The sequence below is a fragment of the Canis lupus genome, chromosome 8 (genome assembly GCF_011100685.1).
Source record: "Canis lupus familiaris isolate Mischka breed German Shepherd chromosome 8, alternate assembly UU_Cfam_GSD_1.0, whole genome shotgun sequence".
Classification (NCBI taxonomy): Eukaryota; Metazoa; Chordata; class Mammalia; order Carnivora; family Canidae; genus Canis; species Canis lupus.
Window position 1 is genome coordinate 2,543,941 of NC_049229.1, and position 18,726 is coordinate 2,562,666.

The 18,726-nt window shown below is 41.5% G+C and overlaps 2 protein-coding genes across 5 annotated transcripts in view; one reads left to right on the top strand and one right to left on the bottom strand.

Moving 5' to 3' along the window:
• LOC607937 (T cell receptor alpha variable 9-2) overlaps window positions 1–18,726 on the top strand; it is a 544,059-nt gene that overhangs the window by 12,352 nt on the left and 512,981 nt on the right. Inside the window, exons 2-3 of one of the 4 annotated variants that reach the window (XM_038544143.1) lie at window positions 68–351; window positions 584–590. The exons of 2 other annotated variants lie outside the window; for them this stretch is intronic. In XM_038544143.1, the coding sequence (XP_038400071.1) occupies window positions 68–351; window positions 584–590 (291 nt within the window). Of the gene's footprint in view, window positions 1–67; window positions 356–583; window positions 591–18,726 lie in introns of all 4 variants that reach the window. One more of the 4 variants, XM_038544140.1, reaches the window with a different exon arrangement.
• LOC102156002 (BRCA1-associated RING domain protein 1-like) lies at window positions 2,172–4,700 on the bottom strand. The gene is given in 4 exon segments (XM_038545999.1): window positions 2,172–3,868; window positions 4,085–4,564; window positions 4,567–4,631; window positions 4,633–4,700. Coding segments are annotated over 4 exon segments (2,310 nt in total).

Genomic DNA, 18,726 nt, shown 5'->3' on the forward strand with positions numbered 1-18,726 from the left:
CTTTTAACTATGATTTTTCCAAGAGTGTTATGCCTGCTCAAGTTGACACAGGTCTCTTTTTCCCCAGGACAAATCCATGGAGACTCAGTGAAACAGATGGAAGGCCAAGTGACCCTCTCAGAAGAGGCTTCGTTGACTATAAACTGTACTTTCTCAACATCAACGACACCCACTCTCTTCTGGTATGTCCAGTATCTGGGAGAAGGTCCACAGATCCTCCTGAAAGCATTAAGAGACAAGGAAAAGGGAAGCAACAAAGGATTTGAAGCAACCTTGGACATTTCATCCAAATCCTTCCACTTGAAGAAAGGCTCAGTGCAAATGTCAGACTCAGCTGTGTACTACTGTGCCCTGAGTGACACAGTGATGGGGACTGCAGGGGGAGCTGAGCACAAACTCAGAGTAGAGCGGGGGCCTGGATGCTGAGCCTCTCTGACTGATCCACTCTGGTTCCAGCGCAGTTGGTGTTTGTTTGTCTCTCGGCGTCTGGTTGATACAAAGTCATACAAAAGGCTAGAGCCTAGGAACCAAGATAATACTCCCCACCTGGCTATCCATTAGTGACTTAGACAACAGTTTGATGCCCTTCGTTCCTCAGCCAGGGTGTAAGTAATTTCAAGATAAAACCACATAACAATGAAGTGGTCTCTTGCTCATCCTTGCAGGGAAAGTCCAGCCCCACAAGTTGTTCAGCCACTCTGGTGGGTTGACACTTTTAGAGGAACTCAGTGTGCCTGAGAAGGTGGTTTCTGCCCAGTGTGTCTATGACAGAGTATGTACGACGGCAGGAGGGATGGGAGAGCTTCAGCCCCCAAACCAGGTTTTAGGAGAGAAAGAAGGGAAGGGAAGAAAGGAGGAAAAGGAGAATATCTGAGCAAGGAAAAGAGCAGCCAGGGACCTCTACCCTGCTTTCTTCTCTAATAAATCAGGTGGTAGACATGGGCTGATATTCTATTTTTTTTTGAAGTACAGTAAGATTTATTTTGAAATAATCAGCAGAATCTCAAACACACAAATAAATGCATCTTAGTATGTTCATTCGCTTCAGACTCTCAGAATTGTCATCCACAGCTTGACCATCTCCAGCGCATCAGAGACCAAACCTGGCAGGTCCCTCAGTGTCTCCCTTCTCCTGTCTTTCATATTAGAAGTATGTTCAGTTTCTAGGAAGACTTACTAAAGAATTCTACTTTTTACAAATAATCCCCAACTTCTGCCTCCACAGCAATCTAAAAGGGGTAAATAAAAAATCTTACAAAAGAAATTAAGACCTTCAAAACAATTATTTTAGCAATATGTAGTGAGGTCTACCAGAAGAAGAACTGGCTCCTAATTTAATTTATTAACATTTGATTGACAGTTCACTCATCTGGTGAGACAAAATGTGTGAGAGAAAATGCTCTACGTATATACACATACACTGTAGGCACAGTCGCAGATTGATAGTTAGCGATAAGCAAGTATATATAATAAAAATACATGCCCAATGTTGATTTTCACCACCAAAGAATGCTGCTATGGTTTAAATCATGATTTCTTGATGAATACACAAGATAAAAGAAGGGATAAAAACAGAGGAACTGACAATCCCCATGAATTATAAGAAATGAAACGTAAGATGAAGACAATTGTAAACAGAAGAATTTAACACCTATGGTGGTACATTCAGACCAGGTACTGTATTACAATAAAGCCAGAATCAATTATTTGACAATATTTTTTGTTTACTAAGCATGGGAAGCATTTTTGCTGGTGGCAAAGTGTGGATTTTTTTCATCAAAGAACATTAAAAGGCTGAGATAATAACCATACTGCTTGTATATTTAACCAATAGTTCTGATACTCTCTCATTAATCTTTGATAGCTGATAATTTGAATAAAAAGACATGATGAATCAAAGCATACACCAGATTTAAAAAGAAAAATCCAACAAAACAATCTCAGCATCTAAATGGTAAACACCAAATGAGTTCCTAATCTGGCATAAGGTGTTTTGTTTTTTGTTTTTGTTTTTGTTTTTTGTTTTTTGTTTTAATTAAAGGAAAAAATACGTATGAATGAGTCTACCTATTTTTAAAAATGTGAATGATCACAACAGTGCAATGGCTGGTTCTCACACCATGTAAGTTCAATCTGTAAGTTCAATCTGAAATGTTCATCTGGTGTAATATTCAGCTGTCAAGAGGGAGCAACTCAAAGGACATCACACAATCTATAAACCAGCTGGAAGGAGCCATTCAGACTTTGCCCTGCCGAACCCTCTTTGGGTGATGATTAGACAAATCTTCGTAGATGATATACTGTGTGCAGAAGCGCTGATCGAAATCTGGTCTCGCGTGGTACGCAACCGTATTGATGGTCTGAGTCACATCACTGTCTGGCTTGGGCTTTCGACTGAGGACCTGGCCCCCAGCAGCAGTGACAAACTTAATAAGGTTGTCCTTGGGATGGTGTTTAAAGGTTCCCCCAAAATAGAAGTAGCATCCGTCAAACAGCTTTGGCAGCAGCTGTTCCTTGTTGAGCCTGCTTCGATGGGGTCCCTCAGGTATCTCATATTTTTCCTCTTGTTCACATGCTTTTCTCTGTAGACATGCTTTCACCCATTCAAATTTTAAGATCCAACATCCATTGAGAATCCCAAGCATACATTTCAGGGTACTTTGAACTGTATCCCCAGGAACAATGACATGAGTTACTGTATTGTCAAATTCAGCACATTTTTTAGCCTTAAGAATTGCTGCAAGCTCACTGAGCATTTTCTGTTCTGAAGAAAGCCCACTGCCTATAAGCACAAGAGGTCCATCCCTACGCTGACCAGTGTTTGGTACTGAGTAATGGCGAGTTGATGATGATTCATTCTTCTCTGGTAGCAGCAATAGTGATTTCATATTTTCATTGTCTGCATAATCCACAGGCCGCAAACCAAATATGTTAATGGCATCCCTGGAGGCTCCAGAGGCGAGTAAGAGCTTGACTATCTCCAAGTGCCCGTTCCTGGCAGCATTGTGAAGCGGGGAGTCGTTCTGATAGCCAGGAGTGTTCACCAACGCCTGGTGCTGCAGCAACAACTCCACTACCTTCAGGTGCCTATGATTGCAGGCTTCATGCAATGGTGTCCATCCAGCATGGTCTTTAACATTTGGGTCGCTTCCATTTTGTAAGAGGTACTCAACAGAAGGTACGTCACCCTTAATTGAAGCAATATGGAGCAGAGTCTCTCCTCTATGATTTCTCTTCACGGCTGTAAGGCTATTGGGTGACAGCTTTGTTGCTGAGGGGCTAGACATCATCCGTCTGTAACTTGGGTTATTCAGGGCAGAAGGCGGTGTACCTGGTGAAAGGGTCATGGACTCAACTGATAGATTACTGTTTTTCCTCCTTAATGTGTCACCAATTTTAAGTTTGCTTGAAGGTGGTGAAGAGCAGCCAGGCAATGGCTTGTTTTCTGAAAGCACTATGTGCTGGCTACTGGTGCCAGGAATGCTGCTTCTGCATCTCTTAGAAATGGGACTGGACCGGCTGCTGTGCTGCCCACGGTGCCCACTGTGACCTGATGGCAAAGACTGCTTAGGTGGAAGAGGATTCTCACAGAGATTCTTCTGGGGAGTCAATTCTTCATTCCTGCTCTCCAATTCTGGAGACTCTATTTGCTCAGCTAATGGTAAAGAGACTTCAGCTAAGCTGCTAAAACACTGTGACTCTGTTACAGAGCCACTTGCAAGTAAGTCTATTTCACCATTTGCCTGAGGATTAGGGTTAACAGATGGCTGGCTACAGAAAGACACCAGCTTCTCCTTAAATTCCTCTTTGGAGTCAAGTTCATCATCTTCTTTTTCTGCTTCTAAATTCCATTTTTGGTTGATTTCGGTTAAAGTTTTCTTTTTTTGGGATCCCTGGGTGGCGCAGCGGTTTAGCGCCTGCCTTTGGCCCAGGGCGCGATCCTGGGGATCCAGGATCGAATCCCACGTCGGGCTTCCGGTGCATGGAGCCTGCTTCTCCCTCTGCCTGTGTCTCTGCCTCTCTCTCTCTCTCTGTGTGTGTGACTATCATAAATAAATAAAAAGAGTTTAAAAAAAAATAAAAAATAAAGTTTTCTTTTTTTGTTTTTTTCTAGATCTTGTACGAGCCTTTTTAGCCCTCTCTGAAACACTTGTTGGAGGACTTGTAGAAACAAATTCGTACATTGAAGCCTGCCGAGCGTTCTCATCACTTATGACTTGAGGATGGGTTTGCACTGAAACTTTACTCACAACATATCTGACCTTCTTACTTCGAGGACTGAACCACATTTTTATTGAATTCTTCTTATTTTCTGCATCATTAAATAACTTTTCCCTAGATGTGTCTTCTTTCAAATCTGAAAGCTTATCATCATGTAGCAAATTCCGAAGCGTACTACAAAGCTGGATCATGCTGTCCAATTGTCTATTTATCTTCACATCTTGTATCCACGCTGGGGTGTAACACACTGGACAGCCAGTTCCAATACAGTCACTTACACAATTACTACAGAAGATGTGCTCACACGCTCCTAAACACACAGGCTCCCTCAGAATATTAGAGGCGAGCAGAGCAGCAGCTCCTCCAGCCGGTCGAGCGCGGCGCGGCTGTGGGCCCAGGCCCCGCGGCCACGGCTCCATGGCGGGCGCGGGACGAGGCTGGTTCCCGCAGCGGACCCTCGGCCGCCGGCCCCCCGGCATCGCCCCGCCTGGCCAGGGGTCCTCCCCGAGCGGGAGCCGCGGCGGGCGGGTGGGCCCGGGCAACGACCGAGACGCCGCAGGCCTGGCGCCCTGATATTCTAAATGAAGGTATGGGGACAGACACATAATGAAGTGGCTCATGTAAATTACAAGCTGTGCCCCTCCTTTCATCTTGGTAAGTACATAAATCATTAACCTACCTACAAGAAGGCCTTGAGTGAGATGGTCTTGCAATACCAAGGGAAGATGGAGTGTACATATTCCTCTCTGTACCCCCTGAAGCCCTGTTAAAAAGATGATAAGGAATTGTAAAGGGTGTAAACTGACAAAGAGAACTGAAAAAGATGACAAACGACAGTGATATTAGAAAAATTTTAGAGGGTGAGCTGTATGTATATGGTGCAATCAATGCAAACTTGCTGAGCAGACCAAATAAAGAAGTAACCAAGGAGCACATAGTAGAGAAGTACCTCAGTGTGTGCTGTACCCACCTGGAGAGGGTAAGGAAAAAGTGGCACCAATTGCATTTTAATAATTATGGAGGATAGTGTCGTGTGTGTGCATGTGTGTGTGTGTGTGTGTGTGTGTGTGTGTGTGTGTGTTGAATGTTTGGAAGATCATAGGAGGACTGAATGAGAAAATTTATAGTAATGGACAACCCATGTTCTTTACCTGGGCCTATACAATAAGCAGTGATCACTTCTCAAACTCTATAGAAGAATGGAAGATAGTATAAACTGAAGAATAGCACATCAAAAAGTCAGATAGCCGAACTTTTCAGTATATCTGTGTTGGGGATAACGATGGGAGACCTGTACCCCATTATTCACAGCTACAATGTCCACAGTTGCCAAACTGTGAAGCGAGCCAAGATGTCCTTTGACAGATGAATGGATAAAGAAGATGTGGTCTATATATACAATGGAATACTACTCAGTTATCAGAAAGGACGAATACCTGCCATTAACTTTGACGTGGATGACACTGGAAGATATGATGCTCAGTAAAACAAGACAATTGGAGAAAGACAATTATCATACGGTTTTGCTCCTATGTGGACTCTAGGAAATAGTGAAAGGGATCATAAGGGAAGGGGGAGAAACTGAGTGGGGAAAAATTAGAGAGGAAGACAAACTATGAGAGACTCATAACTCTGGGAAACACACAAAGGGTTTGCAGAAGGGTTGATATAGTAATTTGGGATTAAGTAAAGCCCGTGATGAAATGAGCCCTGGGTGTTATACTACATCTTGGAAAATTGAATTTAAATTAAAAAAAAAGTGGAAATCCAACGTGACTCAGTTGGTTGACATCTGCCTTTGGCTTAGGTCATCATCAAGATACTCGGGCTGAGTCAGGCATGGGGCTCCCTGCTCAGTGGAGAGTCTGCTTCTCTCTTTCTCTCTCTGCCTCTCCCCCCCTTACTTGTACTCGTGATCTCACTAATGATCTTGCTCATGCTCCTGTGCCTGTGTGCTTTCTCAAATAAATAAAACCTTAAAAAAGTCAGAATGCCAAAACAATTAAAATAGTAAAATATAATGATTTATTTTAGGGAAAATATTGTTCAGGAAAGGAACATATTCATACTACTCTGTATTTTTCAAATAAACAGTCTTCTAGATTACTTTCAGTAATATGTACTGCTAATAGTGATGATTGGTCAGAAAACCTATGTCCCCATACCTTATGTATTGCTGAGTTTTTTGACTTTTGCTTGTCAGTTGGGCTTCCCTTATTATTAATAGTTTCTCTAATTATGAATGAGATGGAGTTTCACTTCATATTTTTTTAAAGATGGATAAGAGAGTTTTATTTTTTTAATTTATTTTTTATTGGTGTTCAATTTACTAGCATACAGAATAACCCCCAGTGCCCGTCACCCATTCACTCCCACCCCCCGCCCTCCTCCCCTTCCACCACCCCTAGTTCGTTTCCCAGAGTTAGCAGTCTTTACGTTCTGTCTCCCTTTCTGATATTTCCCGCACGTTTCTTCTCCCTTCCCTTATATTCCCTTTCACTATTATTTATATTCCCCAAATGAATGAGAACATATAATGTTTGTCCTTCTCCGACTGACTTACTTCACTCAGCATAATACCCTCCAGTTCCATCCACGTTGAAGCAAATGGTGGGTATTTGTCATTTCTAATAGCTGAGTAATATTCCATTGTATACATAAACCACATCTTCTTTATCCATTCATCTTTCGTTGGACACCGAGGCTCCTTCCACAGTTTGGCTATCGTGGCCATTGCTGCTATAAACATCGGGGTGCAGGTGTCCCGGCGTTTCATTGCATTTGTATCTTTGGGGTAAATCCCCAGCAGTGCAATTGCTGGGTCGTAGGGCAGGTCTATTTTTAACTCTTTGAGGAACCTCCACACAGTTTTCCAGAGTGCTGCACCAGTTCACATTCCCACCAACAGTGTAAGAGGGTTCCCTTTTCTCCGCATCCTCTCCAACATTTGTGGTTTCCTGCCTTGTTAATTTGCCCCATTCTCGCTGGTGTGAGGTGGGATCTCATTGTGGTTTTGATTTGTATTTCCCTGATGGCAAGTGATGCAGAGCATTTTCTCATATGCATGTTGACCATGTCTATGTCTTCCTCTGTGAGATTTCTCTTCATGTCTTTTGCCCATTTCATGATTGGATTGTTTGTTTCTTTGGTGTTGAGTTTAATAAGTTCATTATAGATCTTGGAAACTAGCCCTTTATCTGATATGTCATTTGCAAATATCTTCTCCCATTCTGTAGGTTGTCTTTGAGTTTTGTTGACTGTATCCTTTGCTGTGCAAAAGCTTCTTATCTTGAGGAAGTCCCAATAGTTCATTTTTGCTTTTGTTTCTTTTGCCTTCGTGGATGTATCTTGCAAGAAGTTACTATGGCCGAGTTCAAAAAGGGTGTTGCCTGTGTTCTTCTCTAGGATTTTGATGGAATCTTGTCTCACATTTAGATCTTTCATCCATTTTGAGTTTATCTTTGTGTATGGTGTAAGAGAGTGGTCTAGTTTCATTCTTCTGCATGTGGATGTCCAATTTTCCCAGCACCATTTATTGAAGAGACTGTCTTTCTTCCAATGGATAGTCTTTCCTCCTTTATCGAATATTAGTTGCCCATAAAGTTCAGGGTCCACTTCTGGATTCTCTATTCTGTTCCACTGATCTATGTGTCTGTTTTTGTGCCAGTACCACACTGTCTTGATGACCACAGCTTTGTAGTACAACCTGAAATCTGGCATTGTGATGCCCCCAGATATGGTTTTCTTTTTTATTTTTTATTTATTTATTTTTTTTTTTGGTTTTCTTTTTTAAAATTCCCCTGGCTATTCGGGGTCTTTTCTGATTCCACACAAATATTTTTTTAAAAAATATTTTTTCTTTTTTTTAAATTTTTATTTATTTATGATAGTCACACAGAGAGAGACAGAGAGAGGCAGAGACATAGGCAGAGGGAGACAGGCTCTATACACCAGTAGCCTGACGTGGGATTCGATCCCGGGTCTCCAGGATCGTGCCCTGGGCCAAAGGCAGGCGCCAAACTGCTGCGCCACCCAGGGATCCCTGAATCCACACAAATCTTAAAATAATTTGTTCTAACTCTCTGAAGAAAGTCCATGGTATTTTGATAGGGATTGCATTAAACGTGTATGTTGCCCTGGGTAACATTGACATTTTCACAATATTAATTCTGCCAATCCATGAGCATGGAATATTTTTCCATCTCTTTGTGTCTTCCTCAATTTCTTTCAGAAGTGTTCTATAGTTTTGAGGGTATAGATCCTTTACATCTTTGGTTAGGTTTATTCCTAGGTATCTTATGCTTTTGGGTGCAATTGTAAATGGGATTGACTCCTTAATTTCTCTTTCTTCAGTCTCATTGTTAGTGTATAGAAATGCCACTGATTTCTGGGCATTGATTTTGTATCCTGCCATGCTACCGAATTGCTGTATGAGTTCTAGCAATCTTGGGGTGGAGACTTTTGGGTTTTCTATGTAGAGTATCATGTCATCGGCGAAGAGGGAGAGTTTGACTTCTTCTTTGCCAATTTGAATGCCTTTAATGTCTTTTTGTTGTCTGATTGCTGAGGCTAGGACTTCCAGTACTATGTTGAATAGCAGTGGTGAGAGTGGACATCCCTGTCTTGTTCCTGATCTTAAGGGAAAGGCTCCCAGTGCTTCCCCATTGAGAATGATATTTGCTGTGGGCTTTTCATAGATGGCTTTTAAGATGTCAAGGAATGTTCCCTCTATCCCTACACTCTGAAGAGTTTTGATCAGAAATGGATGCTGTATTTTGTCAAATGCTTTCTCTGCATCTAATGAGAGGATCATATGGTTCTTGATTTTTCTCTTGCTGATATGATGAATCACATTGATTGTTTTACGGGTGTTGAACCAGCCTTGTGTCCCAGGGATAAATCCTACTTGGTCATGGTGAATAATTTTCTTAATGTACTGTTGGATCCTATTGGCCAGTATCTTGTTGAAAATTTTTGCATCCATGTTCATCAGGGATATTGGTCTGTAATTCTCCTTTTTGGTGGGGTCTTTGTCTGGTTTTGGAATTAAGGTGATGCTGGCCTCATAGTACGAATTTGGAAGTACTCCATCTCTTTCTATCTTTCCAAACAGCTTTCGTAGAATAGGTATGGTTTCTTCTTTAAACGTTTGATAAAATTCCCCTGGGAAGCCATCTGGTCCTGGACTCCTGTGTCTTGGGAGGTTTTTGATGACTGCTTCAATTTCCTCCCTGGTTATTGGTCTGTTCAGGTTTTCTATTTCTTCCTGTTCCAGTTTTGGTAGTTTGTGGCTTTCCAGGAATGCGTCCATTTCTCCTAGATTGCCTAATTTATTGGCGTATAGCTGTTCATAATATGTTTTTAAAATCGTTTGTATTTCCTTGGTGTTGGTAGTGATCTCTCCTTTCTCATTCATGATTTTATTAATTTGAGTCTTCTCTCTCTTCCTTTTAATAAGGCTGGCTAATGGTTTATCTATCTTATTAATTCTTTCAAAGAACCAACTCCTGGTTCTGTTGATGTGTTCCACAGTTCTTCTGGTCTCGATTTCGTTGAGTTCTGCTCGAATCTTTATTAACTCCCTTTTTCTCTTGGGTGTAGGATCTATTTGCTGTTTTTTCTCTAGCTCCTTTATGTGTAAGGTTAGCTTTTGTATTTGAGTTCTTTCCAGTTTTTGTTTTTGTTTTTGTTTTTTGTTTTTTTTTTTTTTTTTGAGTTCTTTCCAGTTTTTGAATGGATGCTTGTATTGCGATGTATTTCCCCCTTAGGACTGCTTTTGCTGCATCTCAAAGATTTTGGATGGTTGTATCTTCATTCTCATTAGTTTCCATGAATCTTTTTAATTCTTCCTTAATTTCCTGGTTGACCCTTTCATCTTTTAGCAGGATGGTCCTTAACCTCCACGTGTTTGAGGTCCTTCCAAACTTCTTGTTGTGATTTAGTTCTAATTTCAAGGCATTATCGTCTGAGAATATGCAGGGGACGATCCCAATCTTTTGGTATCGGTTCAGACCCGATTTGTGACCCAATATGTGGTCTATTCTGGAGAAAGTTCCATGTGCACTTGAGAAGAATGTGTATTCAGTTGAGTTTGGATGTAAAGTTCTGTAGATATCTGTGAAATCCATCTGGTCCAGTGTATCATTTAAAGCTCTCGTTTCTTTGGAGATGTTGTGCTTAGAAGACCTATCGAGTATAGAAAGAGCTAGATTGAAGTCACCAAGTATAAGTGTATTATTATCTAAGTATTTCTTCACTTTGGTTAATAATTGATTTATATATTTGGCAGCTCCCACATTTGGGGCATATATATTGAGGATTGTTAAGTCCTCTTGTTGAATAGATCCTTTAAGTATGATATAGTGTCCCTCTTCATCTCTCACTACAGTCTTTGGGGTAAATTTTAGTTTATCTGATATAAGGATGGCTACCCCTGCTTTCTTTTGAGGACCATTAGAATGGTAAATGGTTTTCCAACTTTTTATTTTCAGGCTGTAGGTGTCCTTCTGTCTAAAATGAGTCTCTTGTAGACAGCAAATAGATGGGTCCTGCTTTTTTATCCAGTCTGAAACCCTGCGCCTTTTGATGGGGTCATTAAGCCCGTTCACATTCAGAGTTACTATTGAGAGATATGAGTTTAGTGTCATCATGATATCTATTCAGTCCTTGTTTTTGTGGACTGTTCCACTGAACTTCTTCTTAAAGGGGAATTTTAAGAGTCCCCCTTAAAATTTCTTGCAGAGCTGGTTTGGAGGTCACATATTCTTTTAGTTGCTGCCTGTCTTGGAAGCTCTTTATCTCTCCTTCCATTTTGAATGAGAGCCTTGCTGGATAAAGTATTCTTGGTTGCATGTTCTTCTCATTTAGGACCCTGAATATATCCTGCCAGCCCTTTCTGGCCTGCCAGGTCTCTCTGGAGAGGTCTGCTGTTACCCTAATACTCCTCCCCATAAAAGTCAGGGATTTCTTGTCTCTTGCTGCTTTAAGGATCTTCTCTTTATATTTGGAATTTGCAAGCTTCACTATTAAATGTCGAGGTGTTGAACGGTTTTTATTGATTTTAGGGGGGGATCTCTCTATTTCCTGGATCTGGATGCCTGTTTCCCTTCCCAGATTAGGAAAGTTTTCAGCTAGAATTTGTTCAAATACATATTCTGGCCCTCTGTCCCTTTCGGCGCCCTCGGGAACCCCAATTAAACGTAGGTTTTTCTTTCTCAGGCTGTCGTTTATTTCCCTTAATCTATCTTCATGGTCTTTTAATTGTTTGTCTCTTTTTTCCTCAGTTTCCCTCTTTGCTATCAACTTGTCTTCTATGTCACTCACTCATTCTTCCACCTCGTTAACCCTCGTCGTTAGGACTTCTAGTTTGGATTGCATCTCATTCAATTGATTTTTAATTTCTGCCTGATTAGCTCTAAATTCTGCAGTCATGAAGTCTCTTGAGTCCTTTATACTTTTTTCTAGAGCCACCAGTAGCTGTATAATAGTGCTTCTGAATTGGCTTTCTGACATTGAATTGTAATTCAGATTTTGTAACTCTGTGGGAGAGAGGACTGTTTCTGATTCTTTCTTTTGAGGTGAGGTTTTCCTTCTAGTCATTTTGCTCAGTGCAGAGTGGCCAAAAGCAAGTTGTATTGGGAAAAAGAGAAAAAGAGAGGAGAGAAAGAAGGAAAGAAAAGAGAAAGAGAAAAAAAAGGGAAGAAAAAAAACGAAGAAAAAAAAGAAGAAAAAGAGAAAGAAAAAGAAAGGAGGAAAAAAAAGGGGGTGTGGGAAGGAAACAAATCAAAAAGCAAAACAAAACAAAAAAAAAAAGAACCACCGGGGAGTATCTTCTGATTCTGTGTACTTTAAGTCCCTTGGCTTCTCCTGGAAGTTGTCCGTCCAGCTGGTGTTCTGGGGGAGGGGCCTGTTGTGCTGATTTTCAGGTGTTAGCAGTTGGGGGAGCTGCTGTGCCCCTGCCTGGTGCAGGGCTCGGTGGGGGTTGTTTGCCCCGTGAGGCCGCAGGAGGAACAGCCCCAGTGGCGGGGCAGCTCTGGAAACCTGGATTCAGCTCCGGCAGGAACTCTGTCTGCAGGGCCTGGAGGCTCCGGGCGGGGCCGCTGATCTGCTCAGCTGGGGCAGGAGCGTCCTCGCTGTCCTGGGCCCTCCCGGCCTCTGCCTGTCCCGGGGGAGGCGGGATCCTGGGCTGTGTCCCGGCGCCCTGTGCTCCGGAGCCTGCGCTGTTGGATTCGCGCTCCCGGGCCGCGCAGCCCCCTCCGCGGAGCCGCCGCCGGAGCCCCCCGAGCTGCTCCGGGTCCCGCCGGGTCCCGCCGTGCGCTGCAGCCCTCAGGGAGCTCGGCGCACTCTCCTGGGCGCGCAGTTGCTCTGTTACTGTCCCGGGGAGCCCGAGGGCATCCCCGCCCTCCTGGGTCCTGCTCCAACTCCCCACGAGCCCATTTCCGCCCGGGAAGGTCGGTGCAGCTCCTGCGTCTCCGGGACGGGGCTCTCCTGTCCTGGGGACACTAGCCCCGGCCTCAGCCCGGCTCCTCGCGGGGCCCCTCCCCCTGGAGGCCTTTTGTTTCTTTATTTCTTTTTCCCCGTCTTCCTACCTTGATAGAAGCGCGAACTCTTCTCACTGTAGCATTCCAGCTGGTCTCTTTAAATCTCAGGCCGAATTGATAGATTTTCAGGATAATTTGAAGGTTTTCTAGGTAATTTGGTGGGGACAGGTGATTTGGAGACCCTACTCTTCAGCCATCTTGCTCCTCCCCCTCTAAATTTAACATTTTTTAAAATAGATTCTGAGTCATGTGTCCTGCATAGCAATCCACAGCACTCTAAAATGGTAAAATTTATTTTCACATTTTCTTTAGTTTCTCTCAAATTATTTTTATCTTTAAATCTTAAGTGCAACTTTGTATCCTTTGTGTTCCTCTTTAAGAGGAGGAATTAGACTTGTGTGTGTGTGTGTGTATGTAAAGAGATTGACAGACACAGAAAGAAAGAGATTTTAGGAATTGGCTTATGTGATTGTGGAGACAGGCAAGTCCAAATTCCATAAGGCAGGTGGGTAGGCTGGACCCCGGAAAGAGTTGGTATTGCAGCTTTTGTCCCAGAGCAGTCTGGAGGCAGAATTCCTTTTACCTCCAGGTCCTCGATCTATTTCTCTTAAGATCTTCAACTCCTGAGATGAGGCCTACTCATGTCATGGAGAGTAATCTGCTTTTCTCGGTCTATTCAGTCAGTCAAGTGTATAACTGTTGATTTCAGCTCAGATCACGATCTCAGGGTTGTGGGATGGAGCCCCATATTGGGCTCTGCACTTGGGATGGCGCCTACTTGAGATTCTTTCCTTCCTTCTCCCTCTGACTCTGTCTCTCAAGAAAACAAAACAAAGCCCACCAAAACCATAACCAAAACCAAAACCAAAACAAACCCAAAACAAAAAAACCTTCACAGTGACTTCTAATTTGACATTTGACCAAATATCTGGGTATCATGACTTAGTCAAGTAGACACATAAAATTAACCACTGCACCTTCTTTACTTCCAATAATTCTATTCTGAAAGCCTAGTTTCTATTATACTCATACAATATGCCAGGTTTCTTTTGGTTATTTCACATGGTCTGTCTCTTTCCATCTTTTGCATATACCACTCTGTGTCCTAAACTTAAACTTGCAATAAAGCCTCATACATATATCTACACTCTCAACTATTCATTGAGAAAATAGAAGTAATAAGAGGAGAACTTTCACGAGCTTCTAAGTTACCATGTACCAGGTTTGTGCTCAAATATTGTGCCTTTCTCTTACTAGATTGTAATTCCACGAGAGCAGAGATTTTGCTTATTCTCAAAACATATGACCATACCTGACAAATAGTAGGCCTACAAAAAATCTGTTGAAATACAAATGAGTACTAAAAATAGTACTGTTAGTACTAGAGCAAACATCATCATTAATTCATTCAATAAAACTTTGTTATGTGCTTTTTTCTACAAACTGAGGGTATAGGAGAGAATAGAACAGGATCCTAAGGAGTTTATTTTTAGTTGAGGGCTAAATCCAAATGATTCCCTTTTGTAGGCATTTTATATGCATCTTCTCTTTTGTTTAAAAATTTTTCCAGGGATCCCTGGGTGGCGCAGCGGTTTAGCGCCTGCCTTTGGCCCAGGGCGTGATCCTGGAGACCCGGGATCGAATCCCACGTCGGGCTCCCGGTGCATGGAGCCTGCTTCTCCCTCTGCCTGTGTCTCTGCCTCTCTCTCTCTCTCTCTCTGTGACTATCATAAATAAAGAAATAATTAAAAAAAAAAATTTTTCCAGCTTTTTTGCTGTATAATTGACAAAAATTATCTACATTTGAAATATATCATATAATGTTTTGATGTATGTACACATTGTGAAATGATTTCCACAATAGAGCTAATTAACATATCCAGTCCCTCACATAGTACTATTGTGTGTGTCTGTGTGAGATGAGAACACTTACAATCTACACTCTTAGCAAATTTCAAGTATACTGTACCATTAACTATAGTCATTATCCTGTATATTAAATCTTCAGAACTTTCTCATCTGGCCTGACTAAAAGTTTGAATTGTTTGACAGACATCTCCCCGTTTCCCCCCACACCCAAACCACATTAACAACACCATTCTACTCTCTGCATTTGGGAGTTTAACACTTAAGATTCAGTTTGATTCTTGCAGTATTTGTCTTTCTGTGTTTGGTTTATTTCTTTTGCTATGTGTTCTTCAGGTGCATTCATGTTGCCACAAATGGCAGGATTCCATCTCTTGGTGCACATATAGCATGTTCGTGCCTTGGCTACTGTGAATTATGTCATAATGAACATGGGAGCACGGATATCTTTTTGAGTTATTGATTTCATTGCTTTTGGATATACACCCAGAAGTGGGACTGCTGGATTGTATGGTAGTTCTATTTTTAAGTTTTTGAGGGACTTCCATACTGTTTTCCATGACTGTACCAATTTACACTCTCACTAAGTGTATGAGGGCTCCCTGTTTTCTACATCCTTGTCAAGGTTTGTTATCTCTTGCCTTTTGACAATAGCTGTTCTAACAGGTGTGAGGTGGTATCTCACTGTGGTTGTGATTTGCATTTCCCTGGTGATGAATTATGCTGAGCACCTTTTCATATACCTGTTGGCCATTTGTAGATCTTCTTTGGAGAAATTTCTGTTTAGGTTCTTTGCCCATTTTATGTTGTTTATTTGCTCTCAAGTTGTTTGAGTTCCTTATATATTTTGGATATTAGTCTCTTATCAGATGTGTGGTTCACAGATATTTTCTACAATTCTATAAATTATCTTTTCACTCAGTTAACTGTTTCCTTTACCATGCAGGAGCTTTTTAGTTTGATGAAATCCCACTTGTTTATTTTTGTTTCTGTTGTCTGTGCCTTTTGGGTCATATCCAAAAAATTAGCTAGCTATCTGAGAGGATCAAGCTCTGTTCATTGTTCAGTGCTCTCTATGAGGTGAGAAAGGAACTGGCTCATGAAAGGTGCTTTGAATTATTAAGCATAAGTTCCCCTTACCTTCCTCCTCTTGCTTTTGGGGTTAAAACCTCAGTTCTGCACTTATTCCCAATCTTGTAAACAGTACCAGTTGTAGAGTGATGCCCTTCCTTTACTTTTGTTCCTCGGTGTTCCAGTGGATTCAGCCCTGCCTGTCCTTCAGAACTGGTATGAGGCAAGATTGAGCTCAGCCCCACGGAGGGGGCTCAGAGAAGCTCGGAAGCCAATTTTGTATTCCATTCTCACTCCCTCCCCTCTAAACACCTACCTCTTCATGGGAGAAATCAGGGCCTAAGCAATTTTCTTGGTACTAAGCTATCCTGATTTGGTGGCTGGACTGATAGGAGTAAAGTGAAATTCTCCTCTTACCTGTATCAAATGTAACTGTTCTCAGTTTGTTCTCCTTTGGGCTGTTTTTAATTCTTAGCTGGATTCTGAACTTGTCTTCAAGGTACTAATATCATTGATAAATCAACGTAGTGTTTCTGTATAGGAAGAGATGGCCTGCATCATGTCTTCTACATCTTTCAAAAATTGTCGGACAAATGTTACTACATTCATTTTAAGATGATAAAGTAGAGGCTTAACTCTTCTCTCCAATATCATCTACAGCCAGAATTCAGACTGAAGTGTTCAAACATGTTTTAAGTAGCAGTTTACTGTGCTAACCCAGTCATATCAGGGCTCATATCCTATGTCATATTGCAATTGGCAAGGAGAAAACCTTGGAAGAAGGTTAATCAGAGTTTTTGAGCAACTGTATCTACAGCCCCAAGATGGCAGTGTTTTCAATGGCCCTGACTGTAGGTATGATTGTGTATAGGAGGGGCATGTGGTCTCTGATTGGCTGATCGCATACCTTGAGAATCTCGTTGTTTAGTGTTAAAAAAAAATGTTGAATAGACCAGTCAGCTTTTGGGGGTAGCCCTGTGCAGAAGAAGGATGGAGAAGCATCTGTGGACTTCTTTGGTGGTTTTGGGGCTTCATTTTTGCCGTAAGTTAATGCAGAGTTTTAGCCAGGTTCACGCAGGAAGGTCAGGGGAACATTTTCTTAGGATTTTCAGCAAAAGTGTATGCACTGGGGTAGGAGAAGGGGAGAAAATGAGGCCACTTTATAGTTTACCTGAGATTCCTTGCAGAGAAAAGGAATGGCTACAAATTAGGAAGCATTAAAATGGATGATCTATTTCTTAAATCTCACTTTGCTTTCTGAATAGGGGTGAGTGGCAAAAACCAAGTGGAACAGAATCCTCCATCTCTGATCACCCTGGAGGGGAAGAACTGCACAATTCAATGCAACTATACAGTGAACCCCTTTGGCAGCTTAAGGTGGTACAAGCACAGCACGGGGACAGGTCCTGCTTCTCTGATAGGCATGACTTACAGTGACAGCAAAAAGTCATATGGAAGCTACACAGTGACTCTGGATGCAAACTCCAAGCAGAGCTCCTTGCACATCACAGCTGCCCAGCTTAGTGATTCAGCCTCCTACATCTGTGTGGTGAGCGCACTGTGTTCCCTGAGCACTTGAATCCAGTACCCAAACCTGCACCTGCAGGTTGTCAAGAGGCTTAGGAAGTGAAGTAGAATGTTGTTTTTCATATAGTATATACTTTCACAAGTGAGCTGATACTTCTTTCTTACATATGATTGAGTTTGAACTTAAGCTGAGATGTCTACATGTCATAAAGTCATCCTCATTCAAGACATAAGGTTAACTGCTGCATCTGGCTATTCCCAAAGGTAAGACTGTCATTTCCATTCCTGCTGTGCTGTTGAAGTAAATAATTTTGTTTTAACAGGAGTGATCAGCTCCAGCAACTAGTAGAATGTCAACTAAGTGGAAAAACAAAACATTGATGGGGCTGAGGACAATATCTGATAAGCTTCCTTCCTCCTGACAGATTTTTATTCCTCATTTAATGGCTATTCAAGTTAGGAAACATTCTGTAGGGAAAGATCTTCTTTATCAATTTATCCATGCTCCACATCCAGGCACCTTTCCAGATGTGGCACCAACTCATTTATTACCTTCCACAGCTGCTCATTTGGAGAACATCACTGCTCATACTATTATGCCAGCATAATACTGGCAGGCACAGTCACTCTGAGGCAGTAGGACAGCTGTCCCAAGCTCTTCAACTAACAGTATTCTAGAAAAGAAACTTAAGGGACAGAATGTCTTCATCCTATGGATAATCTTAGATTGCACAAATTAGCTAGGATGTTCTTTTTAAAGATACTTAGAGAAATTTAAATATGGTTGGAGAATTAGAGGAGATAAATATTTATTTTACTTGAAAGGCAGATATTAACTGAGAAAAACAAGAAGGGTATATAGTAAGATATTTTAAAAAGGTAATCTCTGAGTGGTAGGGCTATTTTATTTTTATTTTTGTATCTTTCCTTGTCTATATTTCTAACTTTCTATAGTACACAAGTTCTGCTATGTCAAAATAAAGGTTATTAAAAAATGAAAACTAGGGACTTCCAGTTTCTTGTTCTGCATGTAAGGAGCTTTACATTTTTATTTTTTAAAAATATTATTTATTTATTTATTTATTTATTTATTTATTTATTTATTTATTTATTTATTTATTATTTGAGGTAGAGAGCACAAGCAGGAAGGGGCAGAGGGAAAGGGAGAAAGAATCTCAAGCAGACTCCACAGTGAATGTAGAGCCCAATAGGGAGCTCGATCTCAGAACCCTGAGAGGAGGACTTAAGCCATAACCAAGAGTCAGATGTTTAATTGACTTTGCCACTCAAATATCCCTGCATGTAAAGAACCTCAAAGTTACCACTTGTCCTAACAAAGAGCTGAACAGGCTGAAAAATCAACAATTGTTCTTGGATCTGTAGGAGAAGGACAAAGGACAAATTGCTGCTACCACAATTGGAGAGACAGACAGCAAAAACAGGGAGTTGCAAAGACTCATGAACCCTAACTGCAATAGGAACAGATTCTGGAAAAGAAAAC